The sequence below is a fragment of the Bos mutus genome, chromosome 14 (assembly GCF_027580195.1).
Source record: "Bos mutus isolate GX-2022 chromosome 14, NWIPB_WYAK_1.1, whole genome shotgun sequence".
In the NCBI taxonomy this organism is placed as follows: Eukaryota; Metazoa; Chordata; class Mammalia; order Artiodactyla; family Bovidae; genus Bos; species Bos mutus.
Genome location: NC_091630.1, coordinates 30,307,977 through 30,335,391, shown reverse-complemented (window position 1 = coordinate 30,335,391; position 27,415 = coordinate 30,307,977). Strand labels below are relative to the sequence as shown.

General features: G+C 37.5%; 1 protein-coding gene across 3 annotated transcripts in view; it reads left to right on the top strand.

Annotated features, from left to right (window-relative positions):
- CSMD3 (CUB and Sushi multiple domains 3) overlaps window positions 1-27,415 on the top strand; it is a 1,469,470-nt gene that overhangs the window by 959,089 nt on the left and 482,966 nt on the right. For all 3 annotated transcript variants that reach the window (XM_070382828.1, XM_005887888.2, XM_005887887.2), the window contains 3 exons: window positions 9,586-9,724; window positions 19,119-19,306; window positions 24,097-24,285. In XM_070382828.1, the coding sequence (XP_070238929.1) occupies window positions 9,586-9,724; window positions 19,119-19,306; window positions 24,097-24,285 (516 nt within the window). The remainder of the gene's footprint in view (window positions 1-9,585; window positions 9,725-19,118; window positions 19,307-24,096; window positions 24,286-27,415) is intronic.

Genomic DNA, 27,415 nt, shown 5'->3' with positions numbered 1-27,415 from the left:
TCTCAAATTTCCATCTCCAGCCTATTTCTCTGTCTGAAGTCTGGAGTTGTCTATTCAACTTCCTCCTGAATATCTCTGCTTAGATGTTTAATAGGCATCTCAAACTTAACCTGTCCAAAACTAATCAGATTCTCTGGTCATTCCAAATCTGGTACTGTCACAGACTTTCACCATCATCATTAATAGGACATCCATTCTTCCACTAATTCTAGCAAAAACTCTTAGGAGTAATTCTTGACTCCTTTCTTTCTGTCATAACCATACACAATCGATCAGAAAAATATGTTAGCTCTACTTTGAATACTTATTTTCAAAACCCATCTGCTTGTTACTTCCTTAACTGCTGACACTGGTTCGAGCAACCATCGTCTGTGACCTAGATTACTGCAACAGCCTTCTGACTAGTCTCACTGCTTCTGCCCTTGCTCCTATTCAGTTCTGTAGAAATCATTTGTTATTCAGCTTACCTGTGCCCACCTATTAGTTTCTTCATAGTTATTTCTCCTCTAGGACTGATACATATATACTATCTGCTTCTCTCCCTCTTTTTACCTGGCTGTTTGTCCCCCATGCCCTGCTTGACTGTAGATAGCAACACCCATTTTGATATAAAGCAATCCCTTCAATAAAAACGGAAATGGAATATTGGCCTTCTGGATTACGTGGCCATGTTCTTGAATATAATTAGGATGTAATACATTCATTTAACTACATTAGAGATAAAGTGGATTACATTTAATAAAATACATTGGAAGAGTCAGATGAATGCTATTGGCTCAAAGCATTTGATTTAATTAAGGATGCTGAGTTAAGACTAACTGAAAGAAAAGTTGTCACTTCCTTGTGAAGACTCATCATAATTTCTAATATTATTATCATTTTGGCCTCCCTGAGAAGAAAAACAGTAGAAGCAAAATGTATGACTAATAATGTTTTCAGGCAAAATTTCCTGTTACTTTGGGATTGGCAACCTATACCATACCCACTAAGGAAAAAGATTTTTAAATATCCCCCTCCATAAAAACTGAGGTTCAGATACCTCCTTTGTGGTTTATTAAGTGGGTTCTGACTTATTTCTCTTAATCATAACTCAGCTATCCCACTACCAATTTATATAAGCAACAAAAGAAAAGTAAGAGAGATTGAGATATCTATCTATCCATTAATGTCTATGTATCTAATTAAACTGTTAGAGTCAAAGGTTTTTCAGATTTTCCTTTAGATCCTCATAGGAATGGAGAGCATCTTCTCTTTTCCAGCTGCTGAAATGAAGGAAGGAATGAATCACCAACTGCTGGTGCATTATCAGCATCCTCCCCTCCATCCTCCAACGTAATCGCAGATGCACCTTGGGTGGGTGGGTGGAGGAAGTAAGAATTTTAAATTAATTTGGACTAAGTGTTTTCAATATTGAAAGTGATGAGAATTTTAGAGGCTGCACCCAGCATTTCTTTAAGGAAAGTAAGATTTATCAGTGCATGTTTGAAGGCTATAATTAAGGATGAAAGAAAGAAAGGAAGAAATTTCTGTTTGTCTTCCACGACTTTCATAATACTCCATAAAATGCTTACTCAAGCAAGAACTTCCTTGTTCTCAGTGGAGAACTCTCTGAAAAACTATGGCTTCCTACCCATAATGGGATGTCTGAGAGAATTCCTTGAGTGAATAGGATGGGACTAGAGTCCCTGGGAAAACTGTTTGACAGCAAGACTGGACCTGCTTGCCAATGAACTTCAGTTCAGTTCAGTCACTCAGTCGTGTCCGACTCTGCGACCCCATGAATTGCAGCACACCAGGCCTCCTTGTCCATCACCAACTCCCGGAGTTTACCCAAACCCATGTCCATTGAGTCGGTGATGCCATCCAACCATCTCATCCTCTGTCATCCCCTTCTCTTCCTGCCCCTAATCCCTCCTAGCATTAGAGTCTTTTCCAATGAGTCAACTCTTCTCATGAGGTGGCCAAAGTACTGGAGTTTCAGCTTCAGCATCATTCCTTCCAAAGAACACCCAAGACTGATCTCCTTTAGAATGGACTGCAAGAATTTCTCCTTGCAGTCCAAGGACTTTCAAGAGTCTTCTCCAACACCACAGTTCAAAAGCATCAATTCTTCAGCGCTCAGCTTTCTTCACAGTCCAACTCTCACATCCATACATGACCACTGGAAAAACCACAGCCTTGACTAGACGGACCTTTGTTGGCAAAGTAATGTCTCTGCTTTTGAATATGCTATCTAGGTCGGTCATAACTTTCCTTCCAAGGAGTAAGCATCTTTTAATGTCATGGCTTCAGTCACCATCTGCTGTGATTTTGGAGCCCCAAAAAATAAAGTCTGACACTGTTTCCACTCTTTCTCCATCTATTTCCCATGAAGTGATGGGACCAGATGCCATGATCTTCATTTTCTGAATGTTGAGCTTTAAGCCAACTTTTTCACTTTTCTCTTCCCCTTTCACCAAGAGGCTTTTTAGTTCCTCTTCACTTTCTGCCATAAGGGTGGCATCTGCAAACTTACCCTTTGAGAATAAGGGATTTTTTTCTTGAGTCTCAGTTAGCCTCAAAAGAAAGGAAATCCTTCTCTTTCACAGACATTTCACTCTCTGGAGGTAGTTAATTTGAGGGAGCAATTAGAGTAACAATCTGATGCATAAACCAGAATATATTTGTGGTTCTCATAGAAAGAATGTATATTCACACATGTTTGTCTATTCATATCTAACAATAGACTCCTCTTTTAGTTACATATTAAGGTACTATTAAATTCCTAGAGGACTACCATTGGGAAAACTAATTTAATAGCAATCTTTAGGAGTTTGCACCTAATTTCTATAGAGCTATGCAAGAGAAGAGTAGGAGTTGTTATAGAAATGAAAAGAGGTTCAGAACTAGGATTGCTTCTCTGCATTCCTGGCACTTTAATATCTATATTTCTGGCTTTCTCAAGAATATAAGAGATGCAACTGTTTCCCATAATTTTCCTTGAAGCATCATCCAGTATGCTGAGGTTAGATAGAACAGGTGGTTTATTTGTTGTTGTTGTTCTTGTTCAGTCATTCAGTCATGGCCAGCTCTTTGAGACCCCATGAACTGCAGCATGTCAGGCTTCCCTGTCCTTCACTATTTCCTGGAGTTTGGTCAAACTTATGTCCACTGAATCAACAATGCACTATGAAGAAAGTTTAAAAAAAAAAAAAAAAAAGGAAGGAAATGGAACCCTCCTTGTTTATAATCCCTGAGATCAAAACCTAATTCTTCTTCAGGTCCTTAATCCCCTTCTGAGCACCTGTCATTTCTAAAATGAAAGAACACCAAGATTCTGTAGCATTTTTCTTCAAAAGACTTTTATCTGAATACAGTCTGAAACATTTCTGACTCTTTTATATCTTAAAGCATACTGGGTATCTTGAATTTGCCCATTCTACTTAAAGCAACACAGAAATGAGTCAGTACTCCAGCAAGAATTATTTATAACAGACTTTCTTCAGGCCTTAGAAAATGAAACAGGATAAATGAATTTTGTCTACTTTATCGTTTATGCTTTGCTTTCATTGTTTAAAGTGGGGAGGGGGATTAGAGGCAGTAATGTGTATTTCTCATTTCAAATAGATGGAAATTACCTTTTTATGCCAGGAAACTGTTTATCCAGGAGAATATTGGAGCTACAGATTAGCCATATTCTCTTAAATTTTGTCACCATGGTCTGTGAGCCAAGAGTTGTAAAATGACCTGAGGGATTAGAATAGAGTGAGGGTTTTGTTAACAATGCAGATTTCTGGTTCCTACGTTGTAATTACTAAATCTGCATTTTAATACGTTTTTAATATAAATTCATGTCTGGATGTCTGGGCTTCCTTGGTGGCTCAACTGTAAATAATCTGCCTGCCAGTGCAGGAGGCATGGGTTCCATCCCTGCATCAGGAAGAACCCCTGGAGAAGGCAATGGCAACCCACTCCAGTATTCTCACCTGGGAAATCCCATAAACAGAGGAGCCTGGCAGACTGACACAACTTAGAGACTAAACAGCAACAACAAAATGACACCTGTAGATGTCTAAAAAGCTTTGAAAGTCTTCAAAAGCAGTAACCACCACATGAAACCAAAAGGTCTTTTCCTCACTAACTATAAGCTACAGAAACAAAGACCTACTAGACTTCCTCACATAGAAGTATTGACCCTAATTTCATGTGCCCTATGCACAGGGATGCTAAATAAGCCAAAATATTGCAGTTTGGAACAGAGAAAGGTTTACTGCTTGGGCCAAGCAAGGAGAATGGTTAGCTCATGCTCAGAAGACCTCAGCTTCCTGGTGGTTTTCAGAGAAGAGTTTTTTGTTGTTGTTTTTTTGTTCTATTTTTAATTAATTATTTTTTGGCTGTTCTGAGTTTTGTTGCTTTTCATGGGTTTTCTCTAGTTGTAGAAAGTGGGGGATACTGTTTGTTGTGGTACAAGGGCTTCTTCTCATTGCGGTAGCTTCTCTTGTTGTGGAACACAGGCTCTAGGCACACGTGGTTGTGGCACATGGGTTTAGTTGCTCTGCATGAAGCATGTGGAATCTTCTAGGACCAGGGATTGAACCCGTGGACCCTGCATTGGCAGGCATATTCTTATTCATTGTGCCGCCAGAGAAGTCCCAGAGAAGGGTTTCTAGATATAGAATTTGGAGTGAGGGATGTAGGGTCAGTGACTTTCTTCTGATTGGTTGGTGGTGAGGTAACAGAGTGGTCTTTCAGGAATCTTGTGTTCAGCCTGAAGTTACTGTCCTCCTCCTACGAAGGACTTTAGTTCTTGTAGAGGAACTCTAAAAGATATACTGTTTCTGCATCCCCTAACTTCCCTGAACAATAAATTTTAAATCTGCTCTTTGGAACTCAGGGAAGGTCTAGAGGCTGAAGCTTTTGTTTGTTTGTTTGTTTGTTTTGTTTGTATTTTCTAAAAACAAGAAATGGGATACATGTACCTGAGAAGGCCCTCCAGGGTTCTGCTTGTTTTCAGTATTTCTCACTTCCTTTCTCTGGACTTTCTGTCTTCCCTCCATAACCCTCATATTCTATTCATTTTTTTCCTTTCTTAATAGAACTCACCTCTGACAAAATATCCTACAAGAACTCTTTTCTAATGCCCTTGAGATTTTACCTGTCTTTTCCCCACATTTCTAGCCTATCTAGCTCAAACATGCATTTATTCTACATGTTAGCTATGAATGTCTTCCTTGTATAAACTTTGTGTTTCATGAAATGAAATATAATGTCAAAAAATTTTTAAAAATTGTACCACCTAGCATAGTATCTTATATATAGCAAAAGCTAAATGTTTGTTCAGAATAAATAAATACAGAAATAATAAATAAATTAATATCAGGGAAGCACTTAAAATTGTGTGGTTAGAATCTCAGATTTACATTAAAATTGAGTTACTTTGTTTTATCCCCCTAACCATTCATTTCTGTCTTCACTAAACTTATTTTAAGGAGAATAGATATGCTTACACAAATGTCTTTCTTAGAAAATTAATCCAGTACATCTATCATGGAAGTAGTTACTAACTTGGAATTTGAATTTTCCCTTTTCACTACGTAGGTCTGTGTTTCTCATCAAGTCATATGTTTGATGAATTAATTCTTACCTACAAAACTGATATAAGAAAGAAACCAGCATTTTTATGCTCAGTTCAGTTCAGTTCAGTCGTTCAGTCGTGTCTGACTCTTTGAGACCCCATGAATCGCAGCATGCCAGGCCTCCCTGTCCATCACCAACTCTCAGAGTTCACTCAGACTCACGTCCATCGAGTCAGTGATGCCATCCAGCCATCTCATCCTCTGTCATACTCTTTTCCTCCTGCCCCCAATCCCTCTCAGCATCAGAGTCTTTTCTGAGTGAACTCTTCACATGAGGTGGCCAAAGTGCTGGAGTTTCAGCTTTAGCATCATTCCTTTCAAAGAACACCCAGGACTGATGTCCTTCAGAATGGACTGGTTGGATCTCCTTGCAGTCCAAGAGACTCTCAAGAGTCTTCTCCAACACCACGGTTCAAAAGCATCAATTCTTCGGTGCTCAGCTTTCTTCACAGTCCAACTCTCATATCCATACATGACCACTGGAAAAACCACAGCCTTGACTAGACGGACCTTTGTTGGCAAAGTAATGTATCTGCTTTTGAATATGCTATCTAGGTTGGTCATAACTTTCCTTCCAAGGAATAAGCATCTTTTAATTTCATGGCTGCACTCACCATCTGCAGTGATTTTGGAGCCCAAAAGAATAAAGTCTGACACTGTTTCCACTGTTCCCCTATCTATTTCCCATGAAGTGATGGGACCAGATGCCATGATCTTCATTTTCTGAATGTTGAGTTTTAAGCCAACTTTTTCACTCTCCTCTTTCACCTTCACAAGAGGCTTTTTAGTTCCTCTACACTTTCTGCCATAAGGGTGGTGTCATCTGCATATCTGAGGTTATTGATATTTCTCTGAGCAATCTTGATTCTACTTGTGCTTCCTCCAGCCCAGCATTTCTGATGATGTACTCAGCATATAAGTTAAATAAAGGGTGACAATATACAGCCTTGATGTACTCCTTTTCCTATTTGGAACCAGTCTATTGTTCCATGTCCAGTTCTAACTGTTGCTTTCTGACCTGCATACAGATTTCTCAAGAGGCAAGTCAGGTGGTCTGGTATTCCCATCTCTTTCAGAATTTTCCACTGTTTACTGTGATCCACACAAAGGCTTTGGCATAGTCAATAAAGCAGAAATAGGTGTTTTTCTGGAACTCTCTTGCTTTTTCGATGACCCAGAGGATGTTGGCAATTTGGTCTCTGGTTCCTCTGCCTTTTCTAAAACCAGCTTGCACACCTGGAAGTTCACGGTTCATGTATTGCTGAAGCCTGGCTTGGCGAATTTTGAGCATTACTTTACTAGCGTGTGAGATGGGTGCAATTGTGCAGTAGTTTGAGCATTCTTTGGCATTGCCTTTCTTTGGGATTGGAATGAAAACTGACCTTTTCCAGTCCTGTGGCCACTGCTGAGTTTTCCAAATTTGCTGGCATATTGAGTGCAGCACTTTCACAGCATCATCTTTCAGGATTTGAATTAGCTCAACTGGAATTCTATCTGGAGAAGGAAATGGCAATCCACTCCAGTACTATTGCCTGGAAAATCCCATGGATAGAGGAGCCTGGTAGGCTACAGTCCATGGGGTCGCAAAGAGTCGGACAGGACTGAACCACTTCACTTTGGCTTTGGAATTCCATCACCTCCACTAGCTTTGTTTGTAGTGATGCTTCCTAAGGCCCACTTGACTTCACATTCCAGGATGTCTGGCTCTAGGTTAGTGATCACACCATGGTGATTATCTGGGTCATGAAGCTGTTTTTTGTACAGTTTTCTGTGTATTCTTGCCACCTCTTCTTAATATCCTCTGCTTCTGTTAGGTCCATACCATTTTTGTCCTTTATCGAGCCTATCTTTGCATGAAATATTCCCTTGGTATCTCTAATTTTCTTGAAGAAATCTCTAGTCTTTCCCATTCTGTTGTTTCCCTCTATTTCTTTCCATTGATCACTGAGGAAGGCTTTCTTATCTCTCCTTGGTATTCTTTGAATCTCTGCATTCAGATACTTATATCTTTCCTTTTCTCCTTTGCTTTTTGCTTCTCTTCTTTTCACAGCTATTTGTAAGGCCTCCTCAGATAGCCATTTTGCTTCTTTGCATTTCTTTTCTGTAGGGATGGTCTTGATCCATGTCTCCTGTACAGTGTCATGAACCTCATTCCATAATTCATCAGGCAGTCTATCAGATCTAGTCCCTTAAATCTATTTCCCACTTCCACTGTATAATTATTAGGGATTTTATTTAGTTCATACCTGAATGGTCTAGTGGTTTTCCCCACTTTCTTCAATTTCTGAAGAAATTTGGCAATAAGGAATTCATGATCTGAGCCACAGTCAGCTCCTGGTCTTGATTTTAATGATTATATAGAGCTTCTCCATCTTTGGCTGTAAAGAATATAATCAATATATTATATTGATTATATTATGTTATAATATATCAATATAATCTGATTTCGGTGTTGACCGAAATCATCTGGTGATGTCCATGTGTAGAGTCTTCTCTTGTGTTGTTGGAAGAGGGTGTTTGCTGTGACCAGTGCATACTATTGGCAAAACTCTATTAGCCTTTGCCCTGCTTCATTCCGTACTCCAAGGCCAAATTTGCCTTACTCCAGGTGTTTCTTGACTTCCTACTTTTGCATTCCAGTCCCCTATAATGAAAAGGACATCTTTTTTGGGTGTTAGTTCTAAAAGGTCTTGTAGGTCTTCATAGAACCATTCAACTTCAGCTTTTTCAGTGTTACTGGTTGGGGCATAGGCTTGGATTACCATGATATTGAATGGTTTGCCTTGGAAATGAACAGACATCATTCTGTCGTTTTTGAAATTGCATGCAAGTACTGCATTTTGGACTCTTTGGTTGACCATGATGGCTACTCCATTTCTTCTAAGGGATTCCTGCCCACAGTAGTAGATATAATGGTCATCTGAGTTAAATTCACCCATTCTAGTCCATTTTAGTTTGTTTATTCCTGGAATGTTGATGTTCACTCTTGCCATCTCCTGTTTGACCACTTCCAATTTGCCTTGATTCATGGACCTAACATTCCAGGTTCCTATGCAATATTGCTCTTTACAGCATCAGACCTTGCTTCTATCACCAGTCACATCCACAGCTGGTTATTGTTTCTGCTTTGGCTCCATCCCTTCATTCTTTCTGGAGTTATTTCTCCACTGATCTCCAGTAGCATATTGGGCACCTACCGACCTGGGGAGTTCCTCTTTCAGTATCCTATCATTTTGACTTTTCATACTGTTCATGGGGTTCTCAAGGCAAGAATACTGAAGTGGTTTGCCATTCACTTCTCCAGTGGACCACATTCTACTGACATCTCCACCATGACCCTCCCGTCTTGGCTCCACATGGCAGGGCTTAGTTTCATTGAGTTAGACAAGGCTGTGGTCCATGTGATCAGATTGGCTAGTTTTCTGTGTGAATTAACAGTATTTGATACATAAATCAGAAAATGAAAGAGAGAAACTAAAACCAACAACATGTTTTTTTCCAAGATTTGAAAATGGGGAAAATGGTGGAGACACAAGAGCATATTTAAGGGATATAATTGGGAGATTTGAGTTCATCTGACATGCTGAGTGTGTAACTAAACCTTATTTCAACAAGTAAAGTTTGTTGTTTTTGTTTTTGTGTTTTTTTAGGGATAATAATCATTCAATGATAGAATGACTAGATGTTTTACTTTCAAAACATTTTAAAATAGCATATATTATATACATACACGCATGCACACTAAGTCGCTTCAGTTGTGTCTGCCTCTGTGTGACCCTATGGACATCAGCCCTCCAGGCTTCTCCATCCACAGGATTCTCTAGGCAAGAATACTGGAGTGGGTTGCCATTTTCTTCTCCAGTATACATACACAGATTAATTTTTAAAAATATAATTAATGCTAAAAATATTTTCTGCAGCTTATTCTCTAAAATTCTGCTTTTACCTGTTCTCTGATTTTATTTTTCAGCTCCATGTGGTGGCCATTTTTCAGCTCCCAGTGGATTGATTCTGTCACCAGGATGGCCCGGATACTATAAAGACTCTCTGAATTGTGAATGGGTGATTGAAGCTGAACCAGGACACTCTATCAAAATTACATTTGAAAGGTTTCTAAAAATACTTTTCTACTTTAAAAAACAGATTATCTAAAAGAATAGTTGACATTCTCTTTTACTTACCAAATTCATGATTAATTTTGCTGCACTAGTCAGTTGCTGTGCCTTTAGTGTTTCAGAATGTTTTCCCCTTTTAGCCTTCAGTCTGTCCTGAAGTTAATTTCCCATTTGCTTAATGCTCTATCAGTACTAATGAGATATATAAGATGGATTTTTTATTCATATATATAATACACACACACACACCACTGAGATATGAATCTATAACCTTTAACTTAATGTTTAGTTGCCCTATATTTTGAAGGGCCTGTGGATTCTGTTCTGCTAGATTGTCAAAGGTAAAGATGCTGTAAATACATTTGAATTGTTACCATATTGTAGCCTGAGGCATCTGCTTACATACATTACCCATATACCTACACTTACAGGGCCTTCAGAAAAATGGCTGTGTCAAATCCATGTGAATTAATGATTTGTCAGTAAAGTGTCCACTCCCACCCAGGATAATTAGTATTATTGATTGAATAATTTATATCCTATAAGATTATAATATTGTCTATTAAAAGTTTTAAACAATGAATCTTCATGTCTGTGATTCAATCACTATTCCCAAATCCAAATAGAAGTATCTATTTAATTTTTCATTTATATTTTCACCCCTCTCATCTTCCAACCTTTTATTTACCAAAAAAAAAAAAAAAAAAAGGAAAGAGAAGGAACCCCTGTAAGCCTTATAGTAAATATATATATTTGTCAGAATTGTGCTCTGACGAGTGAATTTTACAAATATAGCATGATCTTTTCCTAATTAAAGAGTACCTTCATTAAAATTAACCTATTCAGGCTAGTGTAAAAATTTGAGAGGAAAACATTCTATTTTGAAAGATGTACAATACTAAACATTTCATATGAGGTCACTCTCCCTTACTATGACCTACACAATTTTATTATGACTGTATTAATTTCCTTGGGCTGCCATAACAAAATATAACAGATTAAGTGGCTTAAGTAACAGAAATGTCTTTCCTCATAGTTCTAAAGGCTAGAAGTCTGAGATAAAGGTGTCAACAGGGTTGTCCTGTAAGGCTTTAGTCTTTAGCTAATAGATGCCTGTGTATGCCTTCCTGTGTCTCCATGTGGTCTTCCATCTGTGTGTATCTGTTTCCTAATCATTTCTTTTTATAAAGACAGAAGTCATATTTCAGTTAGTCTAGTCACTCAGTCATGTCTGACTCTTTGCGGCCACATGGACTGTAGCCTGGCAGGCTTCTGTGTCCATGGACTTCTCCAGGAAAGAATACTGGAGTGGGTCTCCAGGGGATCTTCCCCACCCAGGGATCAAACCCCCGTCTTCTGCATTGAAGGCAGATTCTTCACCATCTGAGCCACCAGGGAAGGTCCCCCATATAATCTCATTTTACCTTAATTACCTAATTAAAGGACCTTTCTCCAAATACATTCACAGTCAGAGGTATTAAGGGGTTAGGATTTCAACATTTAAGTTTTAGGGGTCAGAATTCAGCCCATAATAATGACTTACATATTAAAAAGTGATTTCATTTAGAATAACATGAAGAGTTTTTGTTATGATATTAAAACCATGTCATTTGTTCAGTAGTTGACATAGCTTCTTGCCATAGTAATTTTTAAAAAGCTTGAAAAGCACCTTATTTATTCAGAATCAAATCATTGTGAAATAACAGTGCCCCATGAATGTGTGATCCAAATTAACCAACTTTACTTTATTACACAAAATTTTACTTGGTTTGGAGTATACCATATAACATATTATTGATCATATCATTAAATAATTTTTAAAAAAATTTATGCCAATATGACAGAGACTTATAATGTATTTTTAATTTGTTAAATTTAGAGCATCACACCTGAAATATTAGCATAGTTGTCACTCTGTCATAATTGATCTCACACTTTTAAAAATTGCGTATATTATAGGTTTAAACACATGATTTTAGTATTTCCTGTTTTGGACTGAACATTATTTTATATCAGGAGTTATGATGCTAAGGTGATTGAAACATCTTATATTTTCATAGTTCATAATATTTTCACCCATATATTAATAATTCTCACTAATCATCATCTTTCAATATCTAATGAAGAGTTGAGCACCATCTCAGATACAAAGGGAAGTCTAGGCCCTTTTTACATCCTCAGAGCTTTCCTGGAGATGCTTTTGTTCACTTATGACTCTGAATCCCTGCTCTCAGAGTCATCTCACTTTTGAGATACTGAAGCTGCTGTCCTTTAAACTCCTTACTCTGGTCTTTATTTGGATCACTTGCCTTCATTCACACAATAAAAAGAAAGAAAACTTTAGTACAAGGGATAACCAAATAGGATTATTGGACAATCCAGAATAATTTAACATTAAATAAACCCTCACTGTTCTAAAATTTTCCTGGTAAATTCCATCGTGGGAATGATTGCATCTCTCTCTCTCTAGTTTCCTCCCCTTAGCCTAGACCCTTCTCCATGTCTATCTAGTATTTTCCCCATCAGGATCTTCACCCCTCATTTCCCTCACTCCCTAGTTGCTCCCTCCACTATATAGCAGGGTAAATCTCAAAATATCTGTTAACTTAAGCAGAGCAATTTAAGTGTGTTTGTTTCTCTGAGCTCCCAACTTGGCGATGGGTGGGATGATGGGGATGAATTTTTGCCTTTCTTTCTAAACATGCAGATTAAGATTTTTCCCCCTAAATCAAAGATCAGTGTTCTTATAAGAAGAATTCACCCCTTCTCCACCTCCCAGATGACTCAGATTGTAGCCAACTTTTAAATTAAAATAAAATATATATATATATATATAAATATTCAATATAGAAGAATTACATAAGCATAAAACAATATCATAAGAAAATTAAGTGTTTTTAACAAAGAGTGCATTATTGTATGAAAAAGCATTTCCCAGTTTGCTAATAATAGTCACTAAATTCCACTAAAGTAACCCCTGATATCTTTCAGGGCTTCCCATGTGGCTCAGTGATAAAGAATCTGCCTGCCATTGTCGGAGATATGGGTTCAATCACTGATCGGGAAGATCTCCTGAGGAGGAGATGGCAACCCACTCCGGTATCCTTGCCTGGAAAATCCCATGGACAAAGGAGCCTGGCAGGCTACGGTCCACAGGGTTGCAAAGAGTTAGACATGACTTAGCGACTGATGAGCACACATGTGTAATATCCTTCAGCCTTATGTAGGCTATCTAGCACAGCCTACCTGAAAAGCAGTTAGATTGCAAAGCAATGGTTGTAAATGAGAGCACCACACACATAACTTATGATTTTGGACTTTTATTTGAAGGCACTATTTTCTCTGTCCAGAGTTCTTAATATGTCTGTCTTATCTCTTCAAACATGTTGTTGCATGGGCTTCTTTGCTATCTTGTTTAGATGCCTTCAGAATTCTCAAAATTAATATGCACCTACAGGCTATGTTCTAAGTCAGGTCAGCCCAAAACCTTCCTTTGAAAAAGAAAAAAATCTTTCCAGTCATTTTTATAAGATGCAATGCTAGAGACACCTAATTTAATTTTGATAAATATAGTTTACTTAGTTATTGTTACTCTGCCACTTTCTTATCCTCTTACCTTTTTCCTGAGACACAATTTTTTAAGTTAGACTAGAAGCAAGAGAATCAAATTAAAAAGTGATTTTCACTCCTAGGGTTTGTGCACAGCAACAAAAAACAGTTCTGTACATTGAATCAGAACAACAAGCCTAGGTTGAGAAACGATTTCCAGAATACAAAGATTTTTGACTTCTCCCATGGGTATCACTGAACAGGTCTTGTCAGTTATGCCTGTTTTCTTAATCCCTCAACTACCCACTCAAGTAAATTACAACCCCTGCCCCCCAGCTCCTTCACCTCCTTGATGGCAATCTTCTTTTTTTTTTTTAACAATTCCATGTTAATTAGCCCAAACACTGGAAGAATCAAGAGTTAGACCACTTTGTGTATTTATTGATGGTGTTTTCACTATTTTAGAATAGACAAGGCTCAGCTATATCAGTATATTTTTTTTGAATCAAACTTTATGTAACTAAAATAAATAAAGTCCCACATTATTTTAAGTGTTATGAACAAACATGTTTGGGGGTTTGAATCCTCTATCTGCCCTTCACACATGTACATGTGCACGTGTGCAAACACACATACACATACGCAAACAAACACCCACCCACCCCCATTGGGTTCTTGAGTTTGAGCTATTTGAAGGGAAAATTATTTTTTAAACTTCCATTTCTTTTGTTTTTCCTAAAGATTCTTAAAGCATGTGTATGACCTGTTTTAGGGTTGTCCATACTCCATTTGCTTTCTATCAGAAACTGTCTTCTTTAAAGTAATTAACATTTTTAAACTTCTGCTACATGGTCAGAAGTAGCTGTGTAGCAAAACAACGAGCATCAATCTTCATCAAGTTAAAAATAAATGAGGATTTTATCTGTTAGGTAATAACATAAAATAGTCACTTTGAAATCAGAAATGTGTACATCTATCACTTCCTTGTTTAGGGACCTTATAGTATTTCAGTGCTTAATTTCCCCCTTAAGATTTTTCTGAGAAACAAGATATCATCTTTGAACTATCCACCAAGAATTATGTTGTTAAAAAAATGAATTCATTTCTGATTTTCAGCTGAACTCTTGTAAGGACACTGATTGTTAATTCTTTAATAGTCCTTCTCATCCTGAGAATATCTTTTTATAGAATTTGTTTCCAAATGATGGATTGCATTTATTACAGAGTAACACCATTTGCTTTCTACTACTCATGAATAGCATGAAGTAATTTGGCAGAAAATGATATTTAAAAATTCAGATAATATATTCAGATGACTTCAGAGACCAGGGTTTGATCCCTGGGTTGGAAAGATCCTCTGGAGAAGGGAATGGCAATCCACTTCAGTATTCTTGCCTAGAGAACCCCATGGACAGAGGAGTCTGGTGAGCTACAGTCCATGAGGTCAGAAAGAGTCAGACATGACTGAGTGACTAATACACACTCACATATTCTCAAATGTTGTGAGTGATTAGAATTAGTCTACAGAAAAACAAATACTGAAAACATTACAAATATATTAGCCATTAGTTGGCCTCTTGAGATTGCCTAAATCAGTAATATCTTAAGAATTACACTTTCCTGTCAAATGCAAGGCCTTCCCCTGATGGCTCAGCAGTAAAGAACCCACCTGCCTATGTAGGAGACGTGAGTGCAATCCCTGGCTCAAAAGATCACTTGAAGGATGATATGGCAGCCCACTCCAGTATTCTTGCCTCGAGAGTCCCATGGACAGAGGAACCTGGTAGGCTACACTCCATAGACTACAGTCCATAGGCTGCAGAGTCCATAAAGTGACTTAGCACACATATACACATCAGATGCAAAACAAAATAACAAAACCACTAATGGACATATAAGTTTTAACTGTTTATCCTTTCCTAACATCAGTTCAGTTCAGTTCAGTCACTCAGTTGTGTCTGACTCTTTGCGACCCCATGAACCACAGCATGCCAGGCACCCCTGTTCAAAACCAACTCCCAAAGTTACCCAAACTCATCTCCATTGAGTCGGTGATGCCATCCAACCATCTTCTCCTCTGTCGACCCCTTCTTCTCCTTTCCCAGCATCAGGGTCTTTTCAAATGAGTCAGCTCTTCACATCAGGTGGCCAACATATTGGAGTTTCAGCTTCAACATCAGTCCTTTCAGTGAACACCCAGGACTGATCTCCTTTAGAATGGACTGGTTGGATCTCCTTGCAGTCCAAAGGACTCTCAAGAATCTTCTCCAACACCACAGTCCAAAAGTGTCAATTCTTTGGCACTCGGCTTTCTTTATAGTCCAACTCTCACATCCATACATGACGACTGGAAAAACCATAGCCTTGACTAGACGGACCTTTGTTGGCAAAGGAATATCTCTGCTTTTTAATATGCTATCTAGGTTGGTCATAACTTTCCTTCCAAGGAGTAAGCGTCTTTTAATTTCATGGCTGCAGTCACCATCTGCAGTGATTTTGGAGCCCCCAAAAATAGTCAACCACTGTTTCCATTGTTTCCCCTTCTATTTGCCATGAAGTGATGAAACCAGATGCCATGATCTTCGTTTTCTGAATGTTGAGCTTTAAGCCAATTTTTTCACTCTCCCTTTGCATTTTCATCAAGAGGCTCTTTAGCTCTTCTTCACTTTCTGCCATAAGGTTGGTGTCATCTGCATATCTGAGGTTATTGATATTTCTCCCAGCAATCTTGATTCCAGCTTGTGCTTCTTCCAGCCCAGCATTTTTCATGATGTACTCTGCATATAAATTAAATAAGCAGGGTGACAATATACAGCCTTGGCATACTCCTTTTCCTATTTGGAACCAGTCTATTGTTCCATGTCCGGTTCTAACTGTTTCCTGACCTGCATATAAGTTTCTCAAGAGGCAGATCAGGTAGTCTGATATTCCCATCTCTTTCAGAATTTCCTACAGTTTATTGTGATCCACACAGTCAAAGGCTTTGGCATAGTAAATAAAGCAGAAATAGATATTTTTCTGGAACTCTCTTCCTTTTTCCATGATCCCGCGGATATTGGCAATTTGATCTCTGGTCCTTCTGCCTTTTTAAAACCAGTTTGAACAGCTGGAAGTTCACGATTCACGTATTGGTGAAGCCTGGCTTGGAGAATTTTGAGCAGTACTTTACTAGCATGTGAGATGAGTGCAGTTGTGCAGTAGTTTGAGCATTCTTTGGCAATGCCTGTCTTTGGGATTGGAATGAAAACTGATCTTTTCCAATCCTGTGACCACTGCTGAGTTTTCCAAATTTGTTGACATACTGAGTGCAGCATTTTCACAGCATCATCTTTAAGGATTTGAAATAGCTCAATCAGAATTCCATCATCTCTACTAGCTTTGTTTATAGTGATGCTTCCTAAGGCCCACTGGACTTCACATTCCAGGATGTCTGGCTCTAGGTGAGTGATCACATCATCGTGAATATCTGGGTTGTGAAGATATTTTTTGTACAGTTCTTCCTAAAATAGCCAACAGTTAGATCTTATTCTGAGATTTGCAGAGGAATTTTGTTTTCTTTCTTCTCTCATTTCTTAATATTTGGTAGCTCTTAAGTCAATTAACTTTACTGTTAATAATCTTAAACTTTTATTTCTGTTCACCTTCCTGTCCTTAACTCCTTGACCACAAGCCATCAGTATCAGTCTACCTGAGTGCAAATTTTAAAATGAGAACTATTTCACTGTGGTCAGAAAGATTTTGGATAACACAAAGAATATTTTAAAAGATACTGAAAATTGACTAAAATGAGATTAAATTTCATTTTAATATCATCTCGTGGCTCCATAAGATTTTTTATGATAAACAATAAATTTAATGTCATAAACTAATATACAGTAGATCAAGGCAATTCATGTGAAATTTATATATAACCATCCTAAAATACAAAATAAAAGAAATTCAAATTATTGTGTAACTCTTTTTCATTTTCTCTGTTATTATAATTTATTTTTATAGTTTCTTGTGGCAAATCTATGGTGATTTTCTTTTTAGACATTCACTCCTACTGAATAATACTCTCTGATCACAGCATTTAATGTTGCTATTCTATTAAGAATTAAGTCTCTTTATGCTTTAAATCAAAGTAATCCCTCACTTTTCTGTGCACTTTAATTTGGTTGTTATCAGCTGACTTGCTATCAAAGTGAAAGTCCAATTTCAGTACTAGAGTAGACTGACTACAAAATAACCAAATAATAGATTTGCAGTGCATAATTGCCTGATCATTTATTTAAAGGACATAATGTGTTTCTATACATTTACTACTCTAAATCATATTATTGGAAAAACTATTTTTATTAGACAAAAATACAATATATCCCAGGTTGCAAAGTGAGAAGTAAGATAAACTTATGAAATCCATTAGTTTTACTAAAACTTTTTTAATAGTATGTACCAGTAGTACAAATCTAAAAATATTTCATTTGTATTTGTCAAACAGCATTAAATTCTACACTTTGTTTTCACTATTGTTAGGTATGATGGAGTGATTATCTATTAATGATAACTGTTGATTATAAAGTGATTATCTGAAAATTGGTGGACATTTCAACTGACAATTCTTTTAAAAACATAGTGAATATAACTAGTTGCCAAAATGTGTTGGAAGGTATATTTTAAAAGAGTGAAAATGAATGGTTAATACTGAAGTATCTAAATATATTGACTTTTTTAAATAAAATTGATAACAGTTCCAGAGAAAATATTTTTTTTCCTTTAAAATACATTCATTCTTTCATTTGCCTAATAAATATTTACTGAGGGTTTGCTATATTCAGAACATCAACAAAAAAAACAGAAACTGTCTGACCTCATGGAGTTTATAATCTCTTAAAGGAGACAGCTGTCAACAAGTAAGCAACTAGGATTAGTATCACAAAAGCACAATAAATTGTGACAATATGGTAAAGAAACTAAGGTACACTGTGAGGTCAGAGAAGGGCTTGCTGTGGACATATCTAAGCTGAAAACTGAAATATGTATAGGAAAACCTGGGTGAAGGCAGAAAAGAATGTCCTAGGCTGTAGGATCATCATGGCAAGGGAGTCAGATGCTCAGTTGTTCATGATTCCACATAAAGGCTTTTTTTCCCCATAACTAAGATTTCTGATCCAGATTCAAAATGTGGAATAATCCTGACATGCAAGAAGGAATTCAAAATTTTATTTTATTAATAATGTGTTATGCATGTTAAAATAAGCTCTGTTTTGGCTACAGATTATAATAAATTATATCTTTTAAAAAATTGAAAGTAAAATCAGGAAGAACAGTCAAAAATCTAAATAAAACTATACAAAAATTTAATGGCCAAACAGATTTGTCAAAAAACAAAACAGAGATATGAAGAAGAGGTCAGTATGAAGCAGAGGTCAGATTTGAAATATATATACATATACTAAAGATGAAATTATGATGATCTGATTGAGGGTAAATTTTATATAGTCATGTAGTTTTCCATAGAAATGAAGAAAGCAAAAAAAAAAAAAAACTACTCCATAAAACATGTTTGGTTAACGACAAGACCATTTATTTATTCAAGACAGTCTGTAACGTTTGAATAAATCTTTCTTGTGAACAATAAGTATATATACATACTATTTACATGAAAATTGTCCACAGGAATAAGAGCTTATAACTTTGGTATTCTTAAATTATGGATCCTAAAATGATGTATAAGATATTAGCAAAGCTAAAGAAAATTATATATAAAATTAGTAAAAATTATAAATAGTAATTTAAATAGCAGCCTAAAGTGCTTTTTCCTAATAAATATATTTTCACATCTCTCTCTTAATCTTAGATTTCAGACTGAATTGAATTACGATGTTCTGGAAGTTCACGATGGGCCAAATCTTCTGTCACCCTTGCTTGGATCTTACAATGGCACACAGGTGCCCCAGTTTCTATTTAGCAGCAGTAATTTTATATACCTTCTATTTACAACAGACAATAGTCGTTCTAATAATGGTTTCAAGATTCATTATGAAAGTAAGTGATGCCAACATTTATTTTTTTAATTTTTTTATTCTGTTTTCCATGCTTTTGGTATTGTCTTGTATCATTAAGAGAACCTATGAGAATGCTAATGGGTTATAAGGTGTGTGTTTCAGTAAATTCCATAATAGGTTTTTTCCAGCAATATCTATGTAATATTATTATGAAAGGAAATACTAAGGAAATGTAAAAAGTATTAACTAAAAAATCTTAAAAGTGAGTTCATACAATCATTATTTGTGCAGTTCTGAAAAACCAACAATAAGTGGAAATGTCAGTCTAAGATGTATATGAACATTGACAAATTCTTCTAGCATTCACTTCATAAACTCAGTCATACTTCTATATTTTCCTCACACTCATTGCATACATTTCCATTTAAAATATTTAATTTTGTTATTTTGTATGAAGTATTGAAAATTATATTAATATTATAAAGTAAAATATATACTCATGTATATGCAACTATGGCTAACATAACTAGCCAAGGGCTATATATTAAAACAAGCTCTAATTTACAGTCGGAGAAGGCAATGGCACCCCACTCCAGTACTCTTGCCTGGCAAATCCCATGGACAGAGGAGCCTGGTAGGCTGCAGTCCCTGGGGTCGCTGCGAGTCAGACACGACTGAGCGGCCTCGCTTTCACTTTTCACTTTCATGCACTGGAGAAGAGCATGGCAACCCACTCCAGTGTTCTTGCCTGGAGAATCCCAGGGACAGGGGAGCCTGGCGGGCTGCCATCTATGTGGTCGCACAGAGTTGGACACGACTGAAGCGACATAGCAGCTGCAGCAGCTAATTTACAGTGCTGGAATCAGTTTACAATAATTTCACTTAGAATACTACAGTTTTGTTTAAAAAATCTAAAATATGTCTGATTTTTTAAATTGATTCTGATATATATATATATATATATATATATACAAATCTCTGTTTTATTTATAAACATCTAACATATTTAGACGTGTGGATGTATCGCATATGATGCACAGTTGCACACATACATATAAATTCATGTATTCACACATTTTAATCTGGAAATATGTTGCCATATATCTTCCCATGAAAAACAGTTGTGGTGATTGTATCTAACAATACATTTAAGATTACTGCAAGATATCTTTATATCAGTTTCAGATAGATATTGTATCTCTTATTTTTGTATTCAAGTCTCCTATGCCCCCTCGCCCCTCAGAAAAAAAATTCCAGCATTTAAATTTGTAACTGTATATTCCATGTTAGGTGTCTGTCTTCAGTAAATCTGGATAGACCCGTGAGGTTTTTTTTTAACTATGAATGTTTATTTATTATTTTCTTTTTGTTTTCAACCTTATCTACAATATCATTTAATTATATTAACTTCCCTTTACTTAGAGCTTTGTGGCATGGAAATATATTTTATGAACTATTATAAAATGTAATAAGAGGATTAACACACACTTGGGAATTAAAATGAATTTAAAGAATTTTAATTTCGATCTTTAACATTTATTAGTTAAGCCTGAGTCAGAGTAGAGTCATTTTTAAAGGTCTATTTCAAAATTAATTTTCACTGGCAATTAATTTGTATCAGTGTGCTAACATTAGCAGACACCATTTTCACTTTTGTCCAGCGTTCTATTCTATGCCAAATACATCCTATTCAGTCCATTTCAATCAAGGTAGGTGGTCATAATCGTGTTCTCATACACGATTATTTTAAGAATTATTTTAAGAATTATGTTAAACCATCATGCAAAGTGTTATTAAAAGGGTAAGGATTTTCTATAAACTGACCAACAGATTTAGTTCAGATTCTTGCTAAAACTGAATTAAATGGACCAAGGACAGAGCCCGGGGTGAAAGTGAAAGTCAGGTCCGACTCTCTGCAACCCTATGGCCTATACAGTCCATGGAATTCTCTAGGTCAGAATACTGGAGTGGGTAACCTTTCTCTTCTCCAGGGGCTCTTGCCAACCCAGAGATCGAACCCAGGTCTCCCAAACTGCAAGCAGATTCTTTACCAGCTGAGCCACAAAGGAAACCCGAGAAGACTCTAGTGGTTAGCCTATCCCTTCTCCAGTGGATCTTCCAGGAGTCGAACTGGGGTCTCCTCCATTGCAGGCAAATTCTTTACCAACTGTGTTTATCAGGGAAGCCCAGCCAAGGGGTGAGCCTGACTCTGAGTTTGGCTAAAGCAGAGTCTTTCTCACAGTCAGCAAGTTTGTCACCTGAAGGCCTTTGGTGAAATAGTCCAAATTATTACTGAGGGCTAGTGCTTAAATGGCAGAGTAGAGGCTAGGTAATTCTGAGGCTGATGAGAGGCGCAACAGATACTGATTTTGGTCAAATCTGCCCAGGAGACAGTGACTCTGAATTTAAATTTGTTTACAAAAGTTCATTTTCTTTCATTTTTATTCTAATTAGCCTTGTGGTTTATTTAGTAAACCAAAAGGCTAATTTAAGGGCTTCCCTGGTGACTCACTGGAAAGAATTCACCTGCAATGCCAGAGACCTGGGTTTGATCCCTAGGTCAGGAAGATCCTCTGGAGAAGGGAATGGATACCCACTCCAATATCCTTGCCTGGAGAATCCCATGGACAGAGGGGCCTGGTGGGCTATAGTCCATGGGGTTGCAAAGAGTCAGACATGACTGAGTGACTAACACTTTCACTTGTTTAGTATTGTGAGATAATCTCTAACATCACAAACCCTTTCTTACCAAGAAAACAAATAAAACACTATTTCTGTCGACACTTTGTTAATAAGTTTCTCAATCTGAAGGTATCCAAATTATCTTTTTTAAATGAACCATTCACAAGCCTCAAAATCAGTAGAGAAAAATTTTTTATTTTACTACTTAAAACTTTAAAAATATATTTGGTATTTTGTGAATTTCTGTTTTTATTTTAATGGAACACATTAAAGGAGAAAACTTGATTTCTCCAGTGAACCAAATTTTTATGGGAAGGATTTCTTGAAATGCCATCACTGGTTGTACTCCAGAACTTGATTTTATTCCCTTTCTTGGGCACTTTTACTCATCTGTCTTCCTCTCAAAACAGGAAGATTACAAACACTTCACCAATAGCATAAAAGTTATTTATAGTTTACAAAACACATTAAAATAATAAAAACAACACAGAATAGACTTTCTGTTTTTTGTTTTGTTTTGTTTTGTTTTAGTGCAATCCCCAATCCCAAGGAGCTGTATTATGTTGTATTTCTTGAAATCTAGATATAATCATGTTTCTTAGATTACGTAAATATCATATAAAGCAAGGCAATGATAAATGGCTACAGAACAAATCCTTTGACACAGATACCAATCTCTGAGAATACTTAGAGTCTCCTAAAGCAGTTAAATGGAGTTTTAATGATAGAAGTAATTTCATAGGATTATTTTAATGACTAAATGAGGTAAATTTTGCAAACATTTTAGAGTTGTAAAAACATGGAATATAACAAGCTGAAAACATTAATTATTGCTATGATAATTATTGTATATGCATCTGCTGTGCTGTGCTTAGTCACTCAATCATGTCTGACTCTTTGCAATCCCATGGACTGTAGCCCGTCAGGCTCCTCTGTCCATGGGGATTCTCCAGGCAAGAATATTGGAGTGGGTTGCCATGCCTTCCTCCAGGGAATCTTTCCAACCCGGGGATTGAACCCAGGTCTCCCTCATTGCAGGCGGATTCTTTACCATCTGAGCCACCAGGGAAGCCCAAGAATATTGAAGTGAGTAGCCTATCCCTTCTCAAGGAGATCTTCCTGACCCAGGAATAGAACCAGGATCTCCTGCATTGCAGGTGGATTCTTTACCAGCTGAATAACCAGGGAAACCCATAAATGTGTGTGTGTATATATATACATACATATATAAATATATGGAGTGAAGTCGCTCAGTCGTATCCGACTGTTTGTGACCCCATGGACTGTAGCCTACTACGGTCCTCTGTCCATGGGCTTTTCCAGGCAAGAGTACTGGAGCGGGTTGCCATTTCCTTCTCCAGAGGATCTTCCTGACCCAGGGATGGAACCCAGGTCTCCCACATTGTGGGCAGATGCTTTACCATGTGAGCCACCAGGGAAGTCCTATATATATATAGGACTACATATATATATATACACACACATTTATACATATATATATATATATATATATATATATATATACACATAATTCGGAGGAGGCAATGGCAACCCACTCCAGTACTCTTGCCTGGAAAATCCCATGGATGGAGGATCCTGGTGGGCTGCAGTCCATGGTGTCACTAACAGTCGAACACAACCGAGCAACTTCATTTTCACTTTTCACTTTGATGCATTGGAGAAGGAAATGGCAACCCACTCCAGTGTTCTTGTCTGGAGAATCTCAGGGACGGGGGAGCCTGGTGGGCTGCTGTCTATGGGGTCGCACAGAGTCGGACACAACTGAAGCGACTTAGCAGCATATACATAATTTATAATACAAAATTTGATAGACAATTATACATTTTCATTAAGTTTTTATGTACCTTGTAACCTGATTTTGGCATCACCGACTTGATGAATATGAGTTTGAGCAAGCTCCAGGAGTTGGTAATGGACAGGTAAGCCTGGCCTGCTGCATTTCAGGGGTCGCAAAGAGTCAGACACTACTGAGCTACTGAACTGATCAGCACATTAATTTATCTGTAAAAGTTATCACCAACAGTTGTTTGTTTTGAAGAAATGAGTTTGTTTAAAAGAATAAGAATGTATTTCAGTGATTTGATTCTCATCAAGCTTACTCTTTTTCATATTCCCTTTGTTTTCCAGGTGTTACAGTGAACACCTATTCTTGCTTGGATCCTGGCATACCTGTACATGGTCGTCGTTATGGTCATGATTTCTCCATTGGATCTACTGTTTCGTTTAGTTGTGATCCTGGATACAGGCTGAGCCATGAAGAGCCCCTTCTGTGTGAGAAAAACCACTGGTGGAGTCATTCACTTCCAACCTGTGATGGTAGGTTCAATATGGAAAATAAACCAATTTATAAACCAAAAATAAATCAACATAATCTTGTCAAATGTGAGATTTCTTGAATTTTGCCAATTTTATGTTATCAAACCATTAATAAAGACATAAAAGAATGAATACTGATAATAAATCAAACTTACCCAATGCCTAAGGATGTTATATGTATTTTTAAAATGTGTTGAGGTAACCATTTTAGGTGCCTATTGTGTCCTGCACTCCTTGAAAAAATAGCATCGAAAATGTCAAATTGGTATCAGGTGAATGCAATGAAGAGCTAGAGCATTTACCTCCTGCCTGGAAGACAATGTGTAATAGTCCAAATCCTGCCTAGCTACACAGCTTTATAGCAATGTACCAGACTTCCCTGTGATGGCCAGTTCCTGACCATAGAAAATAATACACCAGTGTCCTTATCTCTTATTTATTTCTATGGAAAATAAGTCAGCAATCCTTCATTTTTTAGAAAACATGTATGAAAATACAATGAAAGAAGCTGCTTTCCTAAGATTGGGAAATACTTGTACCCGTAAAACACACACACAAAGTAAATCTATCCATTGGTTGTGGGTTTTAATTCTCATTTATAACACTATTCATAACATATTCTTATCCTTTTGCCAAGTGGAAGATCACATTTCCCATTTTATAAGTGTTTTCAAATACTGTCAGTGCCATCATTTTTGTGTCAATTTGTTTTTATAACGAGGTTTAAAAGAATCCTCAGCATATCTGCCCCATATTTGGTGCAGTACAATTTGTAATAGTCAGCATTCTTGTGGCTTAAGTGACAAAAACCCAATTCTAACTGATTTTTAAAAATGAAAGCAGAATTTGTTTTTCGAAGTTTCAAACTTAGAAAAGGGCTTCCCTGGTGGCTCATATTGTAAAGACCCTGCCCGCAATGCAGGAAACTCAAGTTCAATCCCTGGGTAGAGAAAATCTCTGAAGAAGGGAATGGCAACCCACTCCAGTGTTGTTGCCTGGCGAATTCCATGGACAGAGGGCTACAGTCCATGGGGTCACAAAGAGTGGGACACAACTGAGCGACTAACACAGGCCAAAATTAGAAAAGGCACACATGGCATACTTCTTGTTGCTAATGATAATGATGAATTCAGACATTTTCAAGGATATTTCCATTTCCACCTTGGCTTTTCTCTCTCCTTATCATCATTCTCTTTAGTTGAAACCAGGCTTTTTCTATATGTGGGACTAAAGGTAGAGAATACACTCTCAGGAGAATGGAATCATATAACCTCACATTTCCAAAATTAGAGAAGAATGAGAGTTCTACCATTCTATTTTAATTAGAAAAATATGAGGAAAGGTCTCTGATTAGTCCATACCTCTACCAGAAATTGTAGTAATGGAAAAGTGCCCTTTATGATTGGCTTTCTCCAGGTCATGTGTCCCTCCATCCCTATGAAGACAAATGATAGAGTAATTCACCAAGACAGAAAGGTTTGGTGGTGATATTATCAGAAGAAGCAGGAGAAAAAAAAATAATGTCCAAGTATACCAGCATGCCAGTGGCACCCCACTCCAGTACTCTTGCCTGGAAAATCCCATGGATGGAGGAGTCTGGTAGGCTGCAGTCCATGGGGTCGCTAAGAGTCGGGCATGACTGAGCGACTTCACTTTCACTTTTCACTTTCATGCATTGGAGAAGGAAATGGCAACCCACTCCAGTGTTCTTGCCTGGAGAATCCCAGGGACGGGGGAGCCTGGTGGGCAGCCATCTACGGAATCCCACAGATTCGGACACGACTGAAGCGACTTAGCAGCAGCAGCAGCAGCATACCAGCATGCCAGAGAATGCAATGGCACCCCACTCCAGTACTCTTGCCTGGCAAATCCCATAGACGGGGGAGCCTGGTAGGCTGCAGTCCATGGGGTCGCTAAGAGTCAGACACGACTGAGTGACTTCACTTTCACTTTTCACTTTCTTGCATTGGAGAAGGAAATGGCAACCCACTCCAGTGTTCTTGCCTGGAGAATCCCAGGGACGGGGGAGCCTGGTGGGCTGCTGTCTATGGGGTCGTACAGAGTCGGACATGACTGAAGTGACTTAGCAGCAGCAGCAGCAGCATACCAGCATGCTTAAGTGTTATTAATAATAAAATTGAATGTGTCTAGTTTGCCTAGGAGCAACATAGACCCTTATCATCTCTCATCAAGGCAACTGGAATCAACCTTAAATTCAATATCCAACTACTTCAATCTAACCTTCATTCTATTTCATGTTATACGCAATGTCAAAAATATTTAATGACTTTGTTTCCTAGGGATAAAAGTTCAAATTATTAATCAAGAAGTTCATGATTCTTAATAACGTGGACTCTATCCTTTCCAGTTTTGTCTCCTTCCAGTATTCTTACCTCTTTGTTTTTTTGAAAGATCATTTATGTCTCAATGAAATCTCCATCTTTATCTATCTTCCTCTTTTGTAACCCCAACTCATTCTGAGTATAGCTGTGAAAAGTGAAAGTGAAAGTGAAGTCGCTCAGTCATGTCTGACTCTTTGTGACCCTATAGACTGTAGCCTACCAAGCTCCTCCATCCATGGGATTTTCCAGGCAAGAATACTGGAGTGGGTTGTCAGTTCTTCCTCCAGGAGATCTTCCTAACCCAGGGATTGAACCCGGGTCTCCTGCATCGTAGGCAGATGCTTTACTGTGTGAGCCACCAGGGGAGTCTAGCTGGACAGGAAGCATAGCTGGACAAGGCATACTTTACATTCCCTTTTTTGAATGTCTGAGCTTTGTGTGAAGCTGCTACTTAATTTTTCATTCATTCTAACTGAACTCGACTACATATAATATTGTACACTGATTTGATTATGCTTTTCCTTCAGTTTAAACTTCTTCCCCAGAGGCAACTAATCTAAAATTCCTTAAAGGGAGGAATAGTGAATAAACAGAATTTATTCTCCTGAGCCAAGAGTGTAACCTCCATTGACATAGATTGTCTGGTTACTCAAGGTACAGCTTGCCTCACTTTGGCACACATTAGTTCTTATCGTTTCTTCATCAGATCAGATCAGATCAGTCACTCAGTCGTGTCCGACTCTTTGCAACCCCATGAATTGCAGCACGCCAGGCCTCCCTGTCCATCA